At 54.1% G+C, this 21,059-nt stretch overlaps 1 protein-coding gene across 4 annotated transcripts in view; it reads left to right on the plus strand.

Annotated features, from left to right (window-relative positions):
- Window positions 1–21,059, plus strand: part of TRIM2 (tripartite motif containing 2) — a 74,384-nt gene that overhangs the window by 43,966 nt on the left and 9,359 nt on the right. For all 4 annotated transcript variants that reach the window (XM_078601168.1, XM_078601171.1, XM_078601170.1 and 1 more), the window contains 6 exons: window positions 1,549–1,757; window positions 9,896–10,226; window positions 16,327–16,478; window positions 17,782–17,962; window positions 18,537–18,845; window positions 20,254–20,719. In XM_078601168.1, the coding sequence (XP_078457294.1) occupies window positions 1,579–1,757; window positions 9,896–10,226; window positions 16,327–16,478; window positions 17,782–17,962; window positions 18,537–18,845; window positions 20,254–20,719 (1,618 nt within the window). In that variant the 5' untranslated portion in view covers window positions 1,549–1,578. The remainder of the gene's footprint in view (window positions 1–1,548; window positions 1,758–9,895; window positions 10,227–16,326; window positions 16,479–17,781; window positions 17,963–18,536; window positions 18,846–20,253; window positions 20,720–21,059) is intronic.

A 21,059-nucleotide genomic window follows, 5' to 3' on the forward strand; every position in this document is an offset into this window, starting at 1 on the left:
CCGTGGGTCGGTGAGGAAGGGTGAAAGGATGTTGCGAATGCGGAGGCACTCACAACATCCTATCTCATCCGCAACTCCCCAGGGTGACCTTCCCGTGTCAAATATTAATGGTCATGTGGTATTAACACTCATTATGCACTGTTCTGCAATATTATGAATCATAAAGTAAATCAATGAATGGACAGACATGTTGCTGTAACCATCGTCTTTTTTTAACAGTATTGTCCTTCTGGACTAATGTTACGTAGTAGTAGCAATTGTTTAAGTAAATAAACCTGGTTGCAGAGCCTGGCCCGTTCTTGGCGATAACTGCCCATGAGTAATCTGGGACTCGTTCAGCACAAAGGGATGTGGAGGATTACGTGTAATCAAACTAATTAGAAACAATTGTGTTTTGCCCTAAAAATAATATTTATGTTATTCCGTCAGCCTATAGGCCTTCCTGTCCAGAGTCTGCCTGCTGGACAGTTAGTCAAGAATTCTCATTAGTTGATTAACTAAATCCCAGATCAGTTTACTCTCACCTCTCATCTGACGCTACGCCCCTCCACACACTCTCCTACCTCTCCCCTCTCATCTCACTCTACTCCCCTCCACACGATCACTCACCTATCATCTCACTCTACTCCCCTCCACACGATCACTCACCTCTCATCTCACTCTACTCCCCTCCACACACTCTCCTACATCTCCCCTCTCATCTCACTCTACTCCCCTCCACACGCTCTCCTACCTATCATCTCACTCTACGCCCCTCCACACTCTCATACCTCTCATCTCACTCTACTCCCCTCCACGCACTCTCCTACCTCTCCCCTCTCATCTCACTCTATTCCCCTCCACACGCTCTCCTACCTATCATCTCACTCTACGCCCCTCCACTCACTACGCTCCAGCAACTAAGACTCGGTGGGAGGGTCGCTCATTCTCTTCTGCTGCCCCTGTGGTCTGAAACTCCTCTCCCATCAGCTATCCGTGTTGTCTGCTCCCCTGCTCCTCTGCAAGTCCATTAACTGCCCTTGCCTATGTTTTCTGTACAGCATATTGGGATGATACGGGTCACATTCATATGCAATAGAAATCCACGGTGTTGCAATACGGTTTTAAAAAATGGATTGTCTAAATGCAGTGCTCTTCTCTCGGTGCTGAACAGGATGCCGAGACGCGCACATCACAGGGATGACTGCGAAAGTCAAGACACTTCGTAGACTGGAGGCAGACATTCAACCGCAGTCTATGTTTAAGTGGAGAAATTGGCCACTGTTTGTTTTTCTCTCACGACTTCATTCATAGAAATGTTAAACAAAGGGCTAATTTGACCTCATCGTGTCTGATTACGTGAACCGATGTAAGGTATACTGTGTCAGTGTGTATGTGTGCGTACATGTGGGGCCGGGTGTGGTGTTGGCCACTCGCCCCCTCGTGCGCCGTGCCGGCTTTCATAGTCGCTCGCGAACAGCGCTTGCCTCGACAGCCTTTAAAAACCTTCATCTTAATTTATACGGCCGATCTTTTGTCTCTGCGTGCGCGTCGACGGCGCGCCGTCAGGCTGGGATGGTGTCGCCGTGACGACGGACTATGGCGACGAGCAGCAGTAGCAGCAGCGCGGACGGGGTCGCCGTGGGAACCAGCAGCGCCAGCAGCAGCTCGAGCCCCGTTGTGCGGCAGATCGACAAGCAGTTCTTGATCTGCAGCATCTGCCTGGAGCGCTACATCAACCCCAAGGTCCTGCCGTGCCTGCACACTTTCTGCGAGAAGTAAGTTCACACCCCCCCCCCCCCCCGTCCGGTTTGGAAGCAATCCTTGCACTCGTTATATGCGCCTGATTGGACGACGAGCAATACTACGAGCACACGTTCAGATGATTTGAGCGGGTTGTTGAGACGAGGCTGAGGGCATTTTACACGCATTTTAGTGGTCATATGATACAAGCAAGGCACGATTGGAGATTTGCCTTCTTTCCATTCGAACACATGTACCTGTTGTGATGGCCTCTCTCATAATTTACAGAAGGTATCAGATTTGAATTCCTCACGATATACACACACGCGTTGGGATGGATCATTTAAGGATTGCGCAAATTGTACAGCGACGTTAACGTTTCGGCTGATGGACCGAGCAAAACTGTGCGAACGAGGCAGAATAAACACGACACAAATATAAACGAGACCTAAACAAAACAAAAAAACAGAAGAAAACGAATCGATTCTTGAATTTAATTGCTACCGTGAATTGTGTTGAATCGCAGGGTGGCATGAATTGTTACAGATGGTTATGTGTCTTGGCATCTCCTTCCCAGGGGGCACAGCCACTCTGCGACCCCAGCTGTGGACGAGGGAATAGCCCCGGGAGTGCGCGACGCGTTACGTAACAAATCACAATGTTGTTTATTATCCCGGAAAGCCTCGGCGAGTATTTGGCCGCTTTAAATTTCCACACGATGATAAGCCACTTTGTTGAGCCATCATTTGTCGCTTCTGAAAAAGAGCTACATAGCTCGGCGGAGCTTACCTGGTAAAATAAAAAAATTAAAAATACATTTTGTATTTTTTTGACCGAGCGAACAAACGTGGTGAGTGGCTGACTGAGTGGACGGGGGTAGATCGTTTGAGCGTTCGAGTGAGGAGTGGGTGAGCGGGGGAGTGGGCGAGCGGTGCCGCTCGCCACAGTGAGGGGAATACAGATCAGCTCCGTGGCTTCTCCAAACGCTCGTCTCCATGGCAGCGCGGCGAGTTTCCGTGAGCCTGGGCGGCGCGCGCGTGGCGGGATTAACGTTTCCGTCGCCCGGTGTCGCGCGCGGCGAGGCGAGGCATACGGACGCGTGAGATCGAAGGCTGCTCGACCTGGCCACAAATTATGCCTCTACAAAGTGGCTTATCACGTGGAAGTATAGCAGCCATATACTCGCATGTTGATTCTAAATGTGGAGGGAAAAACTGGAGGACCAGGAGAAAAATCCACACGACCACGAGAACATGCAAACTCCAAATATACAGCAGGCGTCAGGGTCGTGATTAAACCCACGACCCCCTGTATACCAGGCAAGGGAGTTAACATCTCGCCACCGTGGCGCCCCCCTGTATCGGCCTGATGCACGGACCGATGCAGGCGGTAGCCGATTGTGTGCAGGCGGCCATTGCGTACGTTGTTAACGGTTCTCGTGTAATCGCTCCTTGGGAAATCATGTATTGCTGTTCATAGAAGTATAGTTCTTGATTTCAATCACAATATTCAAGCTGCTCCCTCCACGCGCGACAGCCGCAACACCAGGGCAAGTTTCTTCGGCAGTGTGAATGAGTTCGCCACGATCGACTGGCAGGTCGCACGTGGTGGGGTAAAGTGTGGGTACTCCCACCTATCCCGAGGGATGTGTGGCCAGCGTGGAAGAGTAGGCCAAATACACACTATGGAGAGGGGTTCCATAGAGCTCCCTCTAGCAGAGGCGCTCCTTCCACCAGCGGTGGCACGAGCCAGTGGTTACGGGGCTGTGCCTTTACCCTGTCATTACTCATTCAGGGAATTTGCAAAACATTTGTCAAAGATTCCAATCCAGAAATAGTTTTGAGAACTACGAGGGCGTTCCGAGCTAAATAAAAACTCCCTTGAAAAAATTTCATATTCCATGAAAAATGTAGCTGTTCTTCAATGTATGTTATGGCTACTTTGGGCGTGTTTTGCATTTGAAGATGACATTTTGGAATCCCTGCTATCGAATGCTTTCTACGTATGAGCCTACCATTGTGTGTACTTGTCTTTCTCTGCCAGGCCGTCTTTTTGATGTGACGGAATAATTTAAAAAAATATTGCTTTTGAGGATTAGCAACTGAGACGCAATATCGTTGCCCTTTGATCACTGATCAGAGCCTCGTGCCAGTGCTTGGCTCATAATCAAGCGGAGCGTCTGGCGTTGGCATCGTGATGAAAATAGAGAATGAGAAAACCGATTTTAATAAGCCAACCGTTCACATAGCAGTAGCATCATAAAGGACACATATATTTTTTTGACAATCCGTTTCAATAAAAAAAAACATTTCACGGTGACATTTTGGGGAAATGTTAAAATAGACGTGGAAATTTAATTTCAAAAGGATTCACAGTGACCTGATGATATAGGTTCACGTCGCCTCGCCGAGGCTTTATCCAGGAAGCCCCGTACCACCTGCGCCACCTCTTCACCCCTTCACTATTACGGCCCGTTTAACAATTTACTCAACAAAAACATCTCGGTAAGAACTAATCCCGGAAAGATAAAGCGCCCATTGCTCACCGAGTGAGCGACGAATGAAGAGGCCACAGCTGCCCACGATTTGAACCTCCGATAGGGTCAGGGCACCGCCCTACGAAGCCAGCAACCAGAGCTAGATTCACGTCGGCAGCAAACATCGGCGGCGAGCGAGACCCGCGCCGACCGGCGTGGTGAAGTATGGTCAAACAACAGCCACGACCCAACAGACCGCGGAGAGGCATTAATCCGGCAGTGAATGGAGAAAGGGCTGTACATTAGTTATGTTAATTCCGCGTGTATGATCACAGAATAATGGTGTCATTCGTTTCCAACCCTGCGTGGGTTTCCTGCTGGATGAAGGCCTCCTCCACGTTGTGTGTATGTAGCGTTGTCTCGTTACCCAGTAAAAGCTTCGCTGTGTGTCTTTCTGAGGAGACTCCTGCAATGAGATGTTTGGCCAATTCCTTTTATTAAGGAGCGTGTTTCAATCATCGGGCGCGTGCGGCGCGTAACAGCTTAATTTGCATTTGAGCTGAGATTTACCTGACGCAAACGTGGACCGCGGTGGGTTGCCAGTACAGCGCGGAAGGTTGACGAACCCTGTGATAGACCATCTCATTGATATTCAGGAGGAGGAGGAAAAGGAGGAAAACGCATCGCATTGAGAATGATTGTATCGCATGGCGACAGGGTTGTATGTATGTATGTTGAACTTATTTCGCACCGTACGCAGCGAACCGTGAAATCGGAGGTGTGGAGGAAGGACAACAAACTAAACACAAAAAGCACTTCTAAAGAAATGAGAGTTCAATCTCGATGATTTAAAAGTGCACAGCTCCAGTGGCTTCCGAATATCGGAAGGAAGAGCATTCCAGACGGCCGCAGGAGCGCGTCTGAAAGCGCCGCGCGATGCGGTGACCGCCGTATTTGTTCGACGGCGAGATGTTTAATGCGACCAGCGGAGCCGAAATTTCCCGTTGAGATTTCCACGCGATGTTTGCCCTGCGAGGGGGGCGGGGGCGAAGGGGAAAGAAGGGGACGGAGAGGGGTGGCCACTTTTGAGAAGCAGGAAATGCGGCAGCCCTTTGGGAGTCGCACTCTGTCAGGGTGGGGGACGACGACGCTTGTGAGGTCAGCCACTTGTAGAGTACAGTATAAACACTGCACATTTTGTCCCGATCTAATCTCTTGTGGGAGCCTGGGATTTGAACCCAGGATCTCGTTTGGTGCTGGCTCGCTGCTCTATCATGTGTGCGGAGTCGGCTGCATGAGAGACAGAAAGAGAGAGAGGAGAGACCCAGCCATCTCATGAAGATTATATTTTGATATCCCCAGTTCGACGACGTGACCGGGTGGCTTAGGTGGCTGACTCGGTGTCGTAGCAGTGAGTCAATAACACTGTGACCTTGGGTTTGAGTCTGGGCAATCGTCTACGATTAAACCTGGCTCTGAAATCTCAGCCCGGTCACTAATGGATTTTAACAAATTAAATGTTGAATTGTTTTCACTTGGTTCAGCGTATTCCAATTCCGAGAAATTAATTAAATGTTCCTGGAAGGGTCTGTGTTTTGTTGAATTCTCAGATATATCTCATTGCCTACCTGAATGTGCCCGATTTCATCCAATCCCAAATGCTAAGTAGCATTCAGCCTGTGTTGTAGTTTCTAATAATAACAACAACAAGGTTCCTTTAACATTTAACCCTAACATAGGCAACACACAATATGCAGCAATGAATTGCATCGGTGCGGAGAGGAGTAGACATGTGACCATCGGTGCTTGCCAGGTGTTGTAGGCATGGGGCTGCAGGAGATGTCGGTGCTGTCGTTCATGGAGCTCATTGGCCAAACATTCCAACGCAGGACGCTGCTTGAAAGCAAATTCTTGAGACTCGTTGAGGCTTTGCCGGCTCAATGGATGGCATTGTACTCAGCTGCGCCCACTCCGCCTGCACTCCCCATCGCCCCGGACAATTTGAGAGCTGCCCGACTCTTAACTTCGACAAAATACTGTCATCACACAGGCTAATGTTCTTGCCCATGAATTACATAACATCGCATGTGTAGCAATACGCATGTATACGAATGTATACGTATTACTATTATATTACCTGGGGTGGAAAGGTGGCGCAGTGGTTTTCACATTGCATTATGAACCTGGCCACCAGAGTTGTATTCCAGACCGTGGCTAACAGCAGTGGTGAGCGATATCCAAACCGGTTCTGGGCATGCCCGCTTCACCAGCCTTGCATTGACCTGCGTGGTGAAGTATGGTCAAGCAGCCCCCATGACCCACGCGGCGTGGGGAGCCCTTCATCCAGCAATGGGATTGACAAAGGGCCTGTGCGTTGTTATTACTATTAACGGAGTATTCCTCAATGTCTGCAAGCAGCAGGCATATACGTATATTGCAGCGTTCATGCATTGCGTCGTTGTGTGTGCGTTAACCACGCCAGCCGCGACAATGCGTTACGCCGCACACTATACCAATATATCACACGCCCTACATTAAATTTCCCATCGCATTCATGATCGCCAGATGCACAGCCAGTGCTGCACCCGTGCCCTCTCTATCACCATGCGCGTTATGTGGCCCGAATTACAACGGACCTCCGTGGTCCACCGTTGACGCGGATGTGCCAGCGTCGACGTGGTTAATGTGCACGCCGTTTTTTATGTGCAGCCTTCCGATGCGTTACACTGTTTTACTGCATTACGCCGTGTAACGGACTGCATGGCACGGATCCATTCATCGTCACGATATGGCGGTATTGAATATCTTCGGAAGTTGCTCTGGCCATGGTCTGCCTCTCCGCCTTACGCTACTCCCCCCCACATTTTCATCTCGCTCAACTTCCCTCCAAGCATTCTCCGCTCGAGCAACCAAAGCTTCGTGTCAAAGGCCCCAGTCAACCTTTGCTCGGTGGGAGGTCACTCATTCTCCTCTGCTTCCCTTATCGTCTGGAACACCCTTAACTCTGCCATCCGTGCTGTCGATTCCCTGCACCTGGCTTAAGGCCTTGCTGTTCTCCTCTGCCTATGACCGACTGCCTCTTTGTTACCGTGTAATCAACATGTCCACCGTTTATGCACAGCTTGTTGAGATGCAGTCGCTTATTATCCGACTCTGTAATCTTTTGTAATACAGTTTTTAGTGAGAGTGTCTGAATGCAACTTCTTCTTCTCGACGAGCTGACAAATGACGATGTATGTTTATAAAGGACGGTGCGATTTGATGACACCTCCTCGAAGACACGAAAGGCAGACGTTCCTTTGCTAGATAAGAGGAGGAACGTCTCGGGCTTGGACTTGACCGGGAACCACGGATGACTGGGGGGGGGGGGTGGCAGTGGAGGGCGGGAGAGGCAGTGGAAGGGAATTTTTTGTGTTCAGTTTGTTGTCCTTTCCCGGCACCTCCGATTTAGCACGGTCGGCGTATACGTACGAACGTACGATTACAGACCAGTCCACGGGGGCTGGGGGTGGGTGAGCGGCAGCCAAGGCGGAGCGACGTCTCTGCTGCTCCCGGCCACGACACAAAAGGAGCGGCACGGCGCGCGCTGCGCAGGAACGAGAGCCGGTCGCGATCTCGATCCTCTCGCCTGCGCGTTTAACATTGCCGACTCTTGTTTTAAAGGCGCGCGTCGCAGTAGTTCTGAAACCCAAGCGGCCGTCCTCGCACCCACGGCGCATCGCCACCGCCGTCGCTTTGCGAGGAGCCGCAGCTGGACGGGGGTTTAACAGGGCCCAGGATTGTGCAACTCGGAGCCTCTCCTCCCTCGTCAAAGCGACGCACGACGACTGAACGGTCCCGCTGGCTTTGTTTAAATTGATCCCCCCCCTCCCCCTGCTGAACCCCGCCTCTAGCCACCGCCACGGCAATGCCCTAAGGCGGCCCCGGCCTTCTGCCTCATTCCCACATCTCACGCCACCCAGAGGTCTGCCCTGCTTGTCAAATCTAAAGGTCTCCTGCATCTTTCATTTTTTTCTCGCTCCCTCCTCGCTCTCTCTCGCAAGGCTTAATTTCAGACAGGTCTTCCTGGGGTCAGTGACCCTTAATATATTTCTGCACCTGGTGCACAACGTCCAGTACATCTCTTGCTGTGGCTACTAGTCTCTTCTGATCACGATCCCCTCTCCAATGCCCCTCACTTCCTCTCCTTTATTCGCTGGGTTAACACATTTATTATTTCGCTCAATTAAGTGATGTTTACGTCGGTAGAAAGGGTTAGGACATTTTATCTGATGAATAAGATTCGTGTACGGCCTTTAAACATGTGTATTTCACTCGGGGAATATATTTACACCGTATTTTTCCCTCCTCCAGTAATAATGTAAATGTCTTGCTCATGGAAACATCGCTGAGGCTGAAGACCGTTTTGTCAGGCAGCTCCTGCATTAGGCCATTTGGCCAAACTCTGCGGTAGTAATAATATTTGATGTTTGGGGGCGTTGCGATCACATTGAGATTTGGGAATTCAATCGTCGACCGTGAGACCTCCGTTCACTCCTGAAACCCAAGTTGCTTCGTAGACATCGCTGCCATAAATAATCGGCAGAGAAGCGTCAGCCCGAGTCTGTGTGGACCGCAATTCCAGTTCCCGGTCACTGGTTGTGTTCGCTTTATTAAATGATGTTTTATTACCCCCCTTCATTTATTTTTGTTTGTAACGGAATGTAGTCGTGGTTTTTTTTTTTCACGTTTTCGACCGGTTCTCTATATTCCTGTGCGATGAGCAGCACGTAACGATACTCGCTGTTTGTATCGCGACCGATGTAACCATGATTGTAGCTAAGATCTCTTGCTGGATGACATCTGTACCGTCGCATGATTCCCATGAAACAACAAGAGCTCATTGGGCCCTTCCTGCTGAAATGAATAACATTTTAATCTAATTTTAGTTTCGATCGTGCGAGCACAAACTGCGCGTGAGTTCCGTCGCCCTTGGCGGACGTTTCTAATGGTACCGGAGGGCGTCGGATGTCAGCGCTTCGATAGTTGTTGATGTGCGTGCTGCCCCCCCCCCCACGGTCATAGCCCGCCCCCGTTATAACCCCCCCCCCCCGCGTCATAGCCCCCACCCCCCCCGCGTCATAGCCCGCCCCCCAACCCAGCGACGCGTCCCACCGTCTCCCTCGTCCGGTCGTTTTGCCCTCTTTCAGGCGCGTCCACGGTAAACTCCTCGTTGTTGTTGAACCATAAACAACAAACACACACAGACGCGTCAGGCAATAATTCCGCTCTTTTTGCGATGTCACGTACCGTGAATGATTTACGCTTCGGTTGTGCGGTTTGATATTTGTAATTGTGATGCCATGAAAGGGGAGAATTACCACCACATTGATCATTACCGCCACCGCCTTACGACTCAAAGATACCGGATATCGGAAGCTCATGTTCTGGGAGATGGCCCCTTCAGAGAGGGTAGAGATTGAATAGTTCGTGACACCTCTCGATTTGCAACACAAGCAACCGTGGCATGACGAGCGATGGGCACTGCCACGCTGAGCGACACCGCCGTGCCGCTAAACCACGGCGCGCGTCTCCTGTGCCCCCTCCCCACCCCCCACACACACCCCCACCCCCCACACACACCCCCACCCCACACACACACCCCCACCCCACACACCCCCCCCACCTCCCGCGTCTCCCCTCCCCTCCACCACCCAGGTGCCTCCAGAACTACATCCCAGCCCAGAGCCTGACGCTGTCGTGCCCGGTGTGCCGCCAGACGTCCATCCTCCCCGAGCGCGGCGTCTCCGCGCTGCAGAACAACTTCTTCATCACGAACCTCATGGAGGTGCTGAGCACGCAGGGCGACGGCGCCGCGGGCACGTGCCCCGGCGTGGCCGGCTCCGGCGAGCCCGGCGCCGCGGGCTGCGCCGGGACGGGAGACGGCACGGCCCCCGGGGCCGGCGGCGGCGTCGGCGGCGGCGTCCCCGGCGGGGTGGTGTGCGTCGTCATCGGACAGCCGCTCTCCTGCCCCAACCACCAGGGCAAGGTGAGGGGGCGGCGGCGGTGGCGGCGCTGGTGGTGCTGGGACCGGTGGTTGATTCGCCAGGATTTGTGGTTGCGTACTCGCGGCAGTGGGCGTTGTGATCCGTCGGGGTTTGTGCCGTCGTTGTTGACGGCACAGTCATCGGTTGTCGTCATCCTCCACCTGCGTGTGTATCATCGTCGGTGTCATCATCATCGTCTGCTCAATAGCCATAATAATAATAATAACTGCGGTTTCTATCGCACCATAAGGTGGCAAGCCGTTGCCACCTTACCACTATAATCACTATCATGATCATCATGATTGTCATCAAACCTACCATCATCACCACCATCTTCCTGACCATCGTCGTCATGATCCCCACCTCATCATCGTTGCTGTGATCATCCTCTTCACCTTCGTTGTCACCATCATAATGATCACAGTCATCATGGTCAACATCACCCTTCATCATAAACATTTGTAGCAACGTCGTCGTCATCATCATCACGACCATAATCATTTACGATGTAAATTTTTGGCGAATAGCCGGCTGAGAAGGTACGGAGATGGCGGTTGTCTTGTACAAGGGAGCGCTGGCAGAGAATTCGAGGAGCAACTCGTAAACAAAGAAACATTCCACAAAATCTGTCCATCACAACAACAACAACTTAATCAGTGCAATATAAAAAAACAGGCCAAAGCAAAATGCACGATGGCATAGTGCAAATTCAAGTAGAATAATAGAGGACTTATTACGAGTTAACGAAAAACGCAGCGTGCATATCAGCGTCAACTTAAGTGAGCTTTAGCTGCACAAAGCCTGGCCTTTGGTTAATGCATTAAAAGAACACGCACAGCAAGGCGACTGGCACCTTATCCCAATCAAATGAAGTGCATTCTCTTCCAAGGCATGTGGCCGGCGTGGAAGAGTAGGCCCAAACATCTCCTCCTAGAGATGTTCCCTCGAGCTCATGGGAAGGCTGCCCGTTCGCCAGCGGTGGCGTGAGCAAAGCAATTGCCGCCGCTGCATCCTGCACCCTTGACCTGTTCACTCCTTTCCCGCTCCGAGCCGTCTGCAAGCTGCAGGGCGGGTCGTCCCGTTCACCGCCGAATCTCGGAACACTCGAGCGGCTCGGCGTTCATTTTTCTTGGAGAGGCGTCGTAGCGGCGCCGCTACGACGTACCCGCCGCAGAGAAGCGAAGCGACCCCCGCGCTCCGTGACAGCCGGCGCCGAACCGTGCCGCACGCCCTGCTGCGTGGCCTGGCCGGAGCCGAGCTTCGCTTTGGGTTTTTCTATTCGAGGTTTTTCTTTCAGCTTCGTTTTGACGATGTACACGTACGTCATTGGAACGGGAAAGGGTTAAGCACAAGGGGTGGCTTGAGCAAAGCCGCCTTTCGGGCGAAAAAGAGAGGCGGGGTTTATTTTTGTTCTTTGTCCAATGAAAAGCTCTGCTCTGCCCGCGATTAAGGACACGGAGGGCCTGTGCGTGATTGGGCCTCGCGCACGTAGTGGGGCCCGTCGGCGCAGTGAGGCCGGGGCTGCGTATCGAGCCGATTTGATTTTTCTCAGAAAAATGTTGGTCGTGCTTCAGGCGACCTTGCGCAACAGTGGCGTTATCGGCACGGGCTCAGTGTTCCGTTTTTATTTCACTTTGGGAATATCACAATGACGCAAGCCGTAATTAAGTGACGGTGAGAGTGTTACTGGTGGCCACGATGTGTGCGTGAGTGCGTGCGTGTGATTTATGTGTAGTAGCTGTGGAGAACAGGTGTGTGAATGGTTATCGCATTGCGCTTAGACCCCACACCACGCCATTGTGCAGCTAGCTGACCTTAACTGGTGCTTGCTAACAGCACTTGCCTTGACAGCCTTTGTGGGATGAATGGGAGACCTTTGCCTTTACATTTGGCGGTCACGACGATGGTGATTATGATGACGATGGGCATTGAAGAAACCTCTAGCGTCAGCTCAGCGTTTGGGCCTTCCCACCACCACCAATGCGGAGATGCGAGTCTTGAGTACCACGCCCACGATACGCAGCCCAGCGGCTCTGCACGCCAGCACTTGTGATGACGACGCACTAACACTGCCACTTGCCTGCCCGCCCGCCCGGCCAGCCCGCCAGCCCCGAAGCTAACGAGAGATGCCGAGACGCCAGATTAGCATGGACAGCGGTGCCGTGAAGCTCCGCGCACGGGTGCCTGATGTCATTCACCGCGGATGTTAATGTGACCGTACCTCACCGCAGCGATCGGTGCGGGTTTGGTGAAGGGGGGGGGAGTGGCCCAGAACTTGTTAGGATATCGCTCGCCACTGATGGTAGCCGTGGCTAGGAATCGAACCTAGGTCACCGGGCTTACAGCACTGTGCCACCACGACCACTATGCTGGCATTCCATGGAGCGTGAAAATTAGCCGCTTTTTCCAGCGTGATGAGTAACGCGTGTGTTCTTCGTTGTGCATGTGTGGCGCCTTTTCTCAAGCCACTGCTGAATGAGCGCTTGCCCACGGCGTGCGGGTCGTTGGGGTTAATTGACCATACTTCACTCCCGCCGGTCAGTGCGGAATGCTCAGGGCGGCAAGCGTATCTGTGGTAGGACTGTGGCGTCACAAGACCTTGAGAGACGGCGGTGGCATGGGGAGGCCTTAATCCAGCAGTGGATAATATTAATAATTTCAACTTGTAATGCGCACAGTATTTGCTCACTCTTGAAGAGGGAGAGATCGATTCAGAGGTGCGGGGAGCCACAGACAAAGTGGGAAGGTAGCAGCCGGCACCAACAATTTCCCAAGCTCTGCGGTCCTCTATATAGGAATATATTTTCAGGTAATGAGTGTGAATACACGTGGAAGGAAACTGGAGTGTCCGTAGAAAACACATGCGTGCGAGGGGCGATACTACCGCGTACAGATGGAACAGATGGAGATTCGTCTAAACTTTACTCGATATACCGCCTTCAACTGGCGAGCCAGGGTATGGCACCTCATCGCCCACGGGAAGAGAGTCTCTCAACATCTGTGCTATCGACCAACCCTCGCTGCCTCCAAAGTGATGGATTACTGGCCACGTGCATAGCCACCACCGCCCCGATCATGGTGACGATGATGATAATGACGACGATGATGAACAATTTAAATGCTTTATAAACAAACACAAATCCATGCAGCCCAGGAGGAACGGGACATTGTGGACTCCCCATACATCGGTGCTCCTGCACTGCTTTGAGTCCGAAGGGGAGTGAGTAAGGTGACCGCACCGCTGTGGCACGGCGATTGTTGTGAGCTCCCCAGAGACCCCTCGCGTGCAACTCGGCTGCATTTTCCACAGCGGTTTTATAACCAACACCGCTCGTACCACGTCTCAGAGGCCGTGCAGCGTCACCCGTCGTCCAAGAAGTGTGCGGGCGGGCGACCGACCGACCATGCTGCTGCTGTTGCCGGAGCTGCTTTGTCAGCAACGCAGCTTAACTCCATTGTTGTACTCTGCCGCGGCTTCAACATCCGTGCCCTGACCTTGACCGACCCGCGCCGTCAGGCGCAGCAAAAAAGATGGACGAATGAAAATGCGCCGCAACCCGCACAGCGTGGGGTGGGGGCCCTCATCCAGCATCGGATTGACGACAGAAATGGCTTTACCCCTGTGTGTGTGTGTCCCCCACGAAGAGCTTATGGCGGCGAAGGGATCATTTTCTGCATCGGACGGTGTGGTTTCTTTTCCCATGAAAGCGAACGCTGCGTGCGGGGCTGGTGGGGGAGACCCGTGGAGGGGAGAGGTCACCGTTGGTTCCAGGAACCGGCAGGTCGTCGCCGCCGAGGGCAATCGATGGCCGCGTATTCGCGGTCCGCTGGCGCGCCTGAGCGAGCGGCCTCGTGGGACCGCTACAGTCGGGACACGTGCTCGCGTCCCCGTGAGCCGCCGCCGCTGCGGTGCACGGCAGAGGGGCGGGAGGGGGGTGGTGCGGTGGGGGTGTGGCATCGCTCGCGCCACGGTCGGTTCGCCGGCTGCGGCCAAGCCGCAGCGCTTCGTGTGCCATGACATCACCGTCGCCGCTTTCATCCCGTAGGCCAGACGCTGCTGCAACGCTCGGCTCGCGGGGGTGCGTCCCGCCCCCCCCCCCCCGCGGTGATGCGGACAAATGTGTCGACGGTGCCCGCTCACGTGAATTGCATTCTCGTAATTAGTTTTTTTGTTGATTGTCGATCGTGTTGGCGAGAACGTCAATCTAGCACCGGCCGACAGAGCGAATCTGGTTGAGTTGTCACGTCGCCAAATTTGGCCATTGATTTGTTTTTTTTTGGCAAATTCGACTGAATGTTGAAAAGCAAGCAAAATTGTTAACAAACATTTTTTTCATGACGTTTTGCTCGAGATTGCATCGGGCATCGTCAGGTGTTTAACAAACGCTCGGTTCTCGCACGGATCACAGCGCTTCAGGATATGCACACATTGTACACGTGCAGCCCTCTGCTGGGTCAGAGGTTCCCCACGCCATCCAGGTCGTGGGGTTTATTTTGGCTGCGCTGCTCAGTGCGGATCTGTGAAGCGAGAGAGCATAGAAAGTATAGTCCAACGATGGATTCTGCTGCAACGCTGTCTGCTGCTCACCACGTGTCCCCACGTGGTTTATATTTTAACGTGTGTGCGTGTAAACTCATGGATGAGTGGAACGGAGCGGTGGGGCAACTGGTTAGCACACCGCGCTTTGAGCCTGAACCTTGGCGACCTGAGTTTGATTCCTGGCCACTGCCATTATTATTCGCGAGTGTCATCTGGACCACTTCACCATCTTACGGGCTGAGCAGAGTGGTGAAGCATGGTCAAACAACGGCTACGATCGATCGACACGGCTTTGGGAGGTCTTCGTCCAGCAGAGGTCTGTAAATTATCATTAGTATTTGAATGAGCAGTGATTCAAAGGTTTTGAGCGAACTTAATTTTGGACATTACGATCTAAACAGAACGACATACTGCCGATAGGGTAAACGATCTTGAAAATCAACGTTTTGCATGCACATCTAACCGACGGCTCTCACGTCCGCGCACTGTAAGAGACTGAGCGTGTTTATTCATGAGCTGGGGAGTCTGCTGTGGGAGGGATCACGAGGCAGTGAGGGGGAGGGTATAATATACAAGGAGGGAGTAAAGCGAGAGAGGCTGACAGAGAGTGAAAGAAGCAACGTCTGCAATTCGCAAACCGCATGCTGCCCGAAGCCTTCGACCAAATCACCCCGACCTGCACCCGATCTCGTCGGATCTCGGAAGCTCCGCACATTTCAGCCTGGACGGTGCTTTGATGGGGGATCGCCGCGGATAAAGCGGGTGCTATAGGCTGCCGCGGGGCTGCGTTGTCATCGGAGGGCAGTGCTGCGAGATCCACTGTCCTACTCTCCAGCATCCTCTGCCGCTTGCCGTCACCTACCGGCTCTGACTAGCGTGACCTCGTGACCCCCACGACCTGCACAGAGCGGGAAGGTCCTCATCCAGCAGTGCCTTGACAGAAGGGCTGTACGCTTGCACACGTACGCACGCACAAATGCGTGCGTGAAAAGGTCAAAGATAGTTTTTGTTGTTTGACGTGACCATTGATGACGCAGTGAGGGGCTCTTCTACGAGCCATCTCGTGGCCACGCTGCCACCGCTGCTGCTGCTGCTGCATATTGCATGAGATGGCTCGGGTGTCGAAACTGGGAATCGCGCTCAGACACGCAGCATTCCGTTAGGGACCCCCCCGAACATGAGCCGAGACGAAAGGTCTATTTTGGTTCCCCATTCATTAAACATCTCGGGGTCGTCGATCGTTTATTCATGAGGAAGTTTACTTTGGTGACAGGCGCACAGGCTTAATGAGGAGTCGCACAATCGCACCACTGCGGCTCGTGGCTTTAATTTTCCGTTCGCGAAGGAGATGTGCGCGTGGGCCTGGTGATGCCTGTCGGTGGTTGATGATGCTGATGGTGGTGACCATGACAGAAGTGACCGTTTGTTGAACTTCTTTCTCACCGTACGTAGCCAACTGTGCTAATCGGAGGTGCGGGGGGAAGGACAACAAACTAAACGCGTAAAACGGCAGCTCTAAAGGCACGAGTTTTGAACGACGGCGGTGGCGTGTCTGGGCGCAGGTGATGGAGTTCTACTGCGAGTCGTGCGAGACGGCCGTGTGCCACGACTGCACCAACGCGGAGCACCTGGAGCACCCCTCGGTGCTGCTCAAGGACGTGGTGGAGCAGCACAAGGCGTCCCTGCAGGGCCAGGTGGAGCTCGTGCAGGCCAGGCGAGTCTCCCCGCCCCGCGCGCTACGCTCCCAGCTCCGCACCGAACCCGTTCCCTCTCCGCCCTCTGCGACGTCCCCCCATTCCACCAAAGCGCAATCCCCCCCCCCCCCCCCCCCCGTTGCCTTTCATCGCTGCTCTTCCAAGGATGGGGGGGGGGGATCTGTTCAGGAATCAGAATTGATCACACGTACATTAAGTTTTCATCACGTGGTGTTAAACCGTGTGATACATCGATAATTATTTGTTCGTTATATACTATTTTATTTTAATTTTGTTTAACTATTTTTATTTCACCAGGTGAGGCCCACTTAGCGATATAGCTCTTTTTCAGAAGCCACCTGGCCACTAATGAGAGCTCAACGAAGTGGCTAATCATATGGGCATTTATAGCAGTCAAATACGCTAATCGCGTGATTCTAAATGTGGAGGGAAAAACCGGAGGACCCGGAGAAAAAGCCACACAACCATGGGGCGAACATGCACACTCCAAATATACAGCAGGCGTTAGGGTCGGAATGGAATCCGCGACGTCCTGTAAACCAGTTGAAGTCGTCACATCTCGCCACAGTGGCGCCCCATGTACAATTCTGCGTTCGTGAGAAAACGATCCGTAACACGGACGGGACCGTTTCGTGACCGACCGCGCGTGTGGTTGGGCCGCGCTCGTGCTTGATTGTCGGCACTCGGAGGGAGTGAATGCCGTGAGGCGGAGATGTTTTTTTATTTTAAACGCGGAAGACTCCGGAGTCTGCCGGGCCCTGTGCTCGCGCGGCTCCACGGCGCCACATTCTGTATCGACTTCACAGAGAAGCACAGACGCCGCTTTGCGTTATCCGCTCTCGGAACATTCCGACAAACCTAATCGCAATTTACTAAAAACTCTTTGCCTTGTCCACGTGTACGTGCCTTGCTACCTTGTACACCGTGTTTCCTACCTGACCCATAACCCGTGACCCAGGCTCCCCCATACCTGATGGCATATGCCCCTCCATGATTACGTACCCCGCATGTACCGCATTTACCCTCGCGTGGCGCTGTTTGCCCATTGAGCGCATTCCCCACGTGTCCCATCTATCACTTGTACCCCATTGACTACATTTTTACCAGGTACCCCATGTAACCCATTCACGTCCACCGTGGAGATGGAGCGATGAAATCGTCTCGCGTTCAGATGCTTGGCGGTCCAATGCATTTCAGAACTGTGAGAGGAGGCGACGTATTGTGGGGAGGCTTTCATCCAGCAGTGGATTGACCATGGCTGATGATGATGATCATCATCCCATACCTCCCGTGTGACCACAGGCTCCCGGAGCTCGACTCTGCTGTCAGCATGGTGTCGGAGATCGCTAAGCAACTGCTGGCCCAGCGGGACGAGGCGCTCGGAGAGATCCGCGCCGCCTTCGACGACCTCACCAAGGCCCTGGAGCAGCGCAAGAGCGCGCTCGTCACGGACACGGAGGGCCTCTACACCTCCAAGCAGAAGGTGCGGGGCGCCCCGCTTCCGCGTAGCTGCGTGGGTTCGGGGCGAGTCGACGCAATCGCTGGATGGGGCCGTGGTAACGCGTCGGGATGAAGATGGGGATGGTGTGTGTGCCCCCTCTATGCCCTCTACTTCCCCCTTCCCCCCCCTAAAGAAATCCTGAAGTCGGCGGAGTTCCTTCAGTCACGTACCCTGCACCTGCCCAGTGGCCTGATGTCCATTAAAGGCCGGTCGACCGGGCCTCATTGGCAAAACAAAACGATACTTGCCTGCTCATTATAAAGATTAGTAATGGCATGCGCCCTACGCCGGTGTTCTTCATTGCAAGGCCTGTGGGCCACTGGCGACCTCTGGTGACCTTTAGTGCGGCCCCTGACGCACCCCATCGTGCTGTCAAAGCCAATGGTTTCAAATGTGTAGCGGCCGTCACACTGACGTCTTGCCGCCCTGGGCCCTCCTTCCCCCCGTTGCCCCCCCCCCTTTCCCCTCCCCCTCCATTGCCCCACCCCTACCGCCGGCCGCCACCGCACCTGCTGCCCGTCGACCCAAACCGCCGCCCCTCCGCTCCGTCCGCCAGGTGCTGCAGGCGCAGCTGGACACGCTGGTGCAGGGCCGCGCCAACATCCGCAGCAGCTGCGACTTCACGGCGCAGGCGCTGAGCCAAGGCGGCGAGATGGAGGTGCTGCTCGTGCGCAAGCAGATGAGCGAGCGGCTGGCGCAGCTGGCGGAGCAGAGCTTCCCGCTGCACCCGCTGCAGAACGACCACCTGGAGTTCCGCGCCGAGGCCGCCGACCCGCTGCGCCGCTCGCTGCTCAACTTGGGCGCGCTCGTCACCACGCACGCCGTCGCCTGCCAGACCGTCGCCACCGGGGACGCCCTGCGGCAGGTGCGGCTCTAGCAGAAGCTGGTGCGGTGGTCGTAGTGGTCGTGGAGGTGGTGATGGTGGTGGTGCCTCTTGTGGGGGCGGTGGTGTCTTTTGTGGTGGCGGTGGGGTCAACGGTGGCGATGGAGGTTGTGATGGTGGTTGGTGGAGATCGTGGTGGCAGTGATGCCTGTTTGTTAGTGGTGGTGATGGGTGGCGGTGTCAACAGCGATGGTGGTGGTGGCGATAATTGTGATGGGGATGGAGATTGTGGTGGTGGCAGTGGAAATCGTGGTACTGGTGGAGGTGTTGATATGGTGGCAGCAAATGGCCTTCATAAGCTGTGGCGGTGCTGTAAACATGTTACACTGCTGGATGAAGGCCCCCCCAAGCACGTCGGGCACAGGAGTAGTTTTACCAAACTTGACAGTGTTGCTCTGTGTCGGTTGACCAATGGGGAGACCCAGGGGCCAGTTCAGATACCACTGGGTACTGAGCTGAGGTCACTGGGCTCATAGCACAGTGCCACCGCTTCACCCTGACACATTGAAAACAAAGAGTACAGTAAAACATAAACAAGTGAAAGGGCTCCGTGATTGAAATGGAGCCGCAAGCCAAAATAAACCACAGCTCTCATCTTGCAGGTAATGGACCCAGGCTGTGTGTTCCAGGCTGTCACGTGTGAGTTAAAGCTTTATTAATGAGGAAAAAAGCCTTTCAAGTTTTTTGTAAGGTTACCGCCATCACATTTACCACGACAGAGTCCAGTCCTGTTCTTAGGTTGACTCCAAAAATGTCCTACGTACCATATTCATTACAGATATGTTTTATAAATTGACATTTCTTGTACTCTGCAGTCTGAACAGGACACCCCACGCCCAGTCTCCCAGCATGAGATCTATAGCCACTTGAATAAAACACCTTCAGTGAGCATTCATTTTTATGTTACATGGATTTCTAGATGAGCCGAAGGCAAATTGTCACTTTGGTTGTTTTCATACAAACGACCACAGAGCCCCCGCTTACAACTCTGCCTGGGGCCCGATGCGATTCCAACGCTCCTGAAACAATGCATTGAATAGTGCGCATGAGGATCGATCATCTTTTATTTAAATTCCAAATCGTCCGTCCTGTCGGCGTACAATTACGACGGGCGGCATCGCCTTGTTCACCTCGCGACAACCGCTAGTTCGGCGACAGGCGCTAACGTTGTCGGTAATTGGTTCACGTACACCTGCAGGGACTGCCGGATGTGCTTCCTCTCGCCACAATGCACCAAAACATTGAATCAACGAAGGAATCGAGTCGCAACCTTTAAATCGCGTCGCTTCATCGAAACGAGGAGCGCAGAAAATCGTTCACGAATCTTTGCCAGCTCGCAGCAAATCCCTTTTGACCCCGTCCCCTCCGCTCGACACACGCGGCGTCGCAGGCGGTGGTCGGGCAGCCGGCGTGCGTCACCGTCACCACGAAGGACAAGGACGGCGAGCTGGTGCGCTCGGGCTCGGCGGCGCTCACCGTGGAGATCTGCACGCCCGAGGGCAGCGTGGTGGACGGCGAGGTCACCGACAACCGCAACGGCACCTACGAGCTGACGTACACGCTGCCGCGCGACGGCGAGTTCACGCTCGCGCTGCGCCTCTACGACCAGCACATCCGCGGCAGCCCCTTCCGCCTGCGCGGCCTCAAGCCCAGCGACCTGTCGCCCGGCGCGGGGGACGCGGCGCGCCGCCGGGGCAAGTCGCCGGGCGCCGGCGGGGGAGGCGGCGGCGGCGGAGGAGGGGCGGCGCCGTCGAGCGCTCACGTGCGCCAGCGCGCCCTCAAGCGGCCGTCCAGCATGTACAGCACCGGGCGGCGGAAGGAGAACCCCATAGAGGACGACCTCATCGCGCGCATCGGTGAGCCGCTCGCCGCTTGGGAACTTCGCCCACGTGGTTTGGGGTTGGTGGGGGGGTGGAGGGGGGGGGGGTGGAGGGGGGGGGTACCCGGGGTATTCCCCCTCCTCCGTGTGTATTCCCTGCTGCTTGCACTCCCCCTGTTGTCACTCTGCACCCCCACGCCGCATCTAGTGACCGCCCCTCGCGCTCGGTGCTTCACTCTCTCTCCCTTCCGCTCCACGTCGCATCCACCAGCCGCTCTTCGCCCTGCGTGCCCTCGCTCTGTGTTCTTCAAATTGCAGTCGATGACCAAACTTCACTCGGCGCTTCCCCTCTCGCACGCTCCGTCCCACGTCACATT

Source organism: Lampetra planeri, chromosome 15, assembly GCF_965212315.1.
Source record: "Lampetra planeri chromosome 15, kcLamPlan1.2.h2, whole genome shotgun sequence".
Lineage (NCBI taxonomy): Eukaryota > Metazoa > Chordata > Hyperoartia > Petromyzontiformes > Petromyzontidae > Lampetra > Lampetra planeri.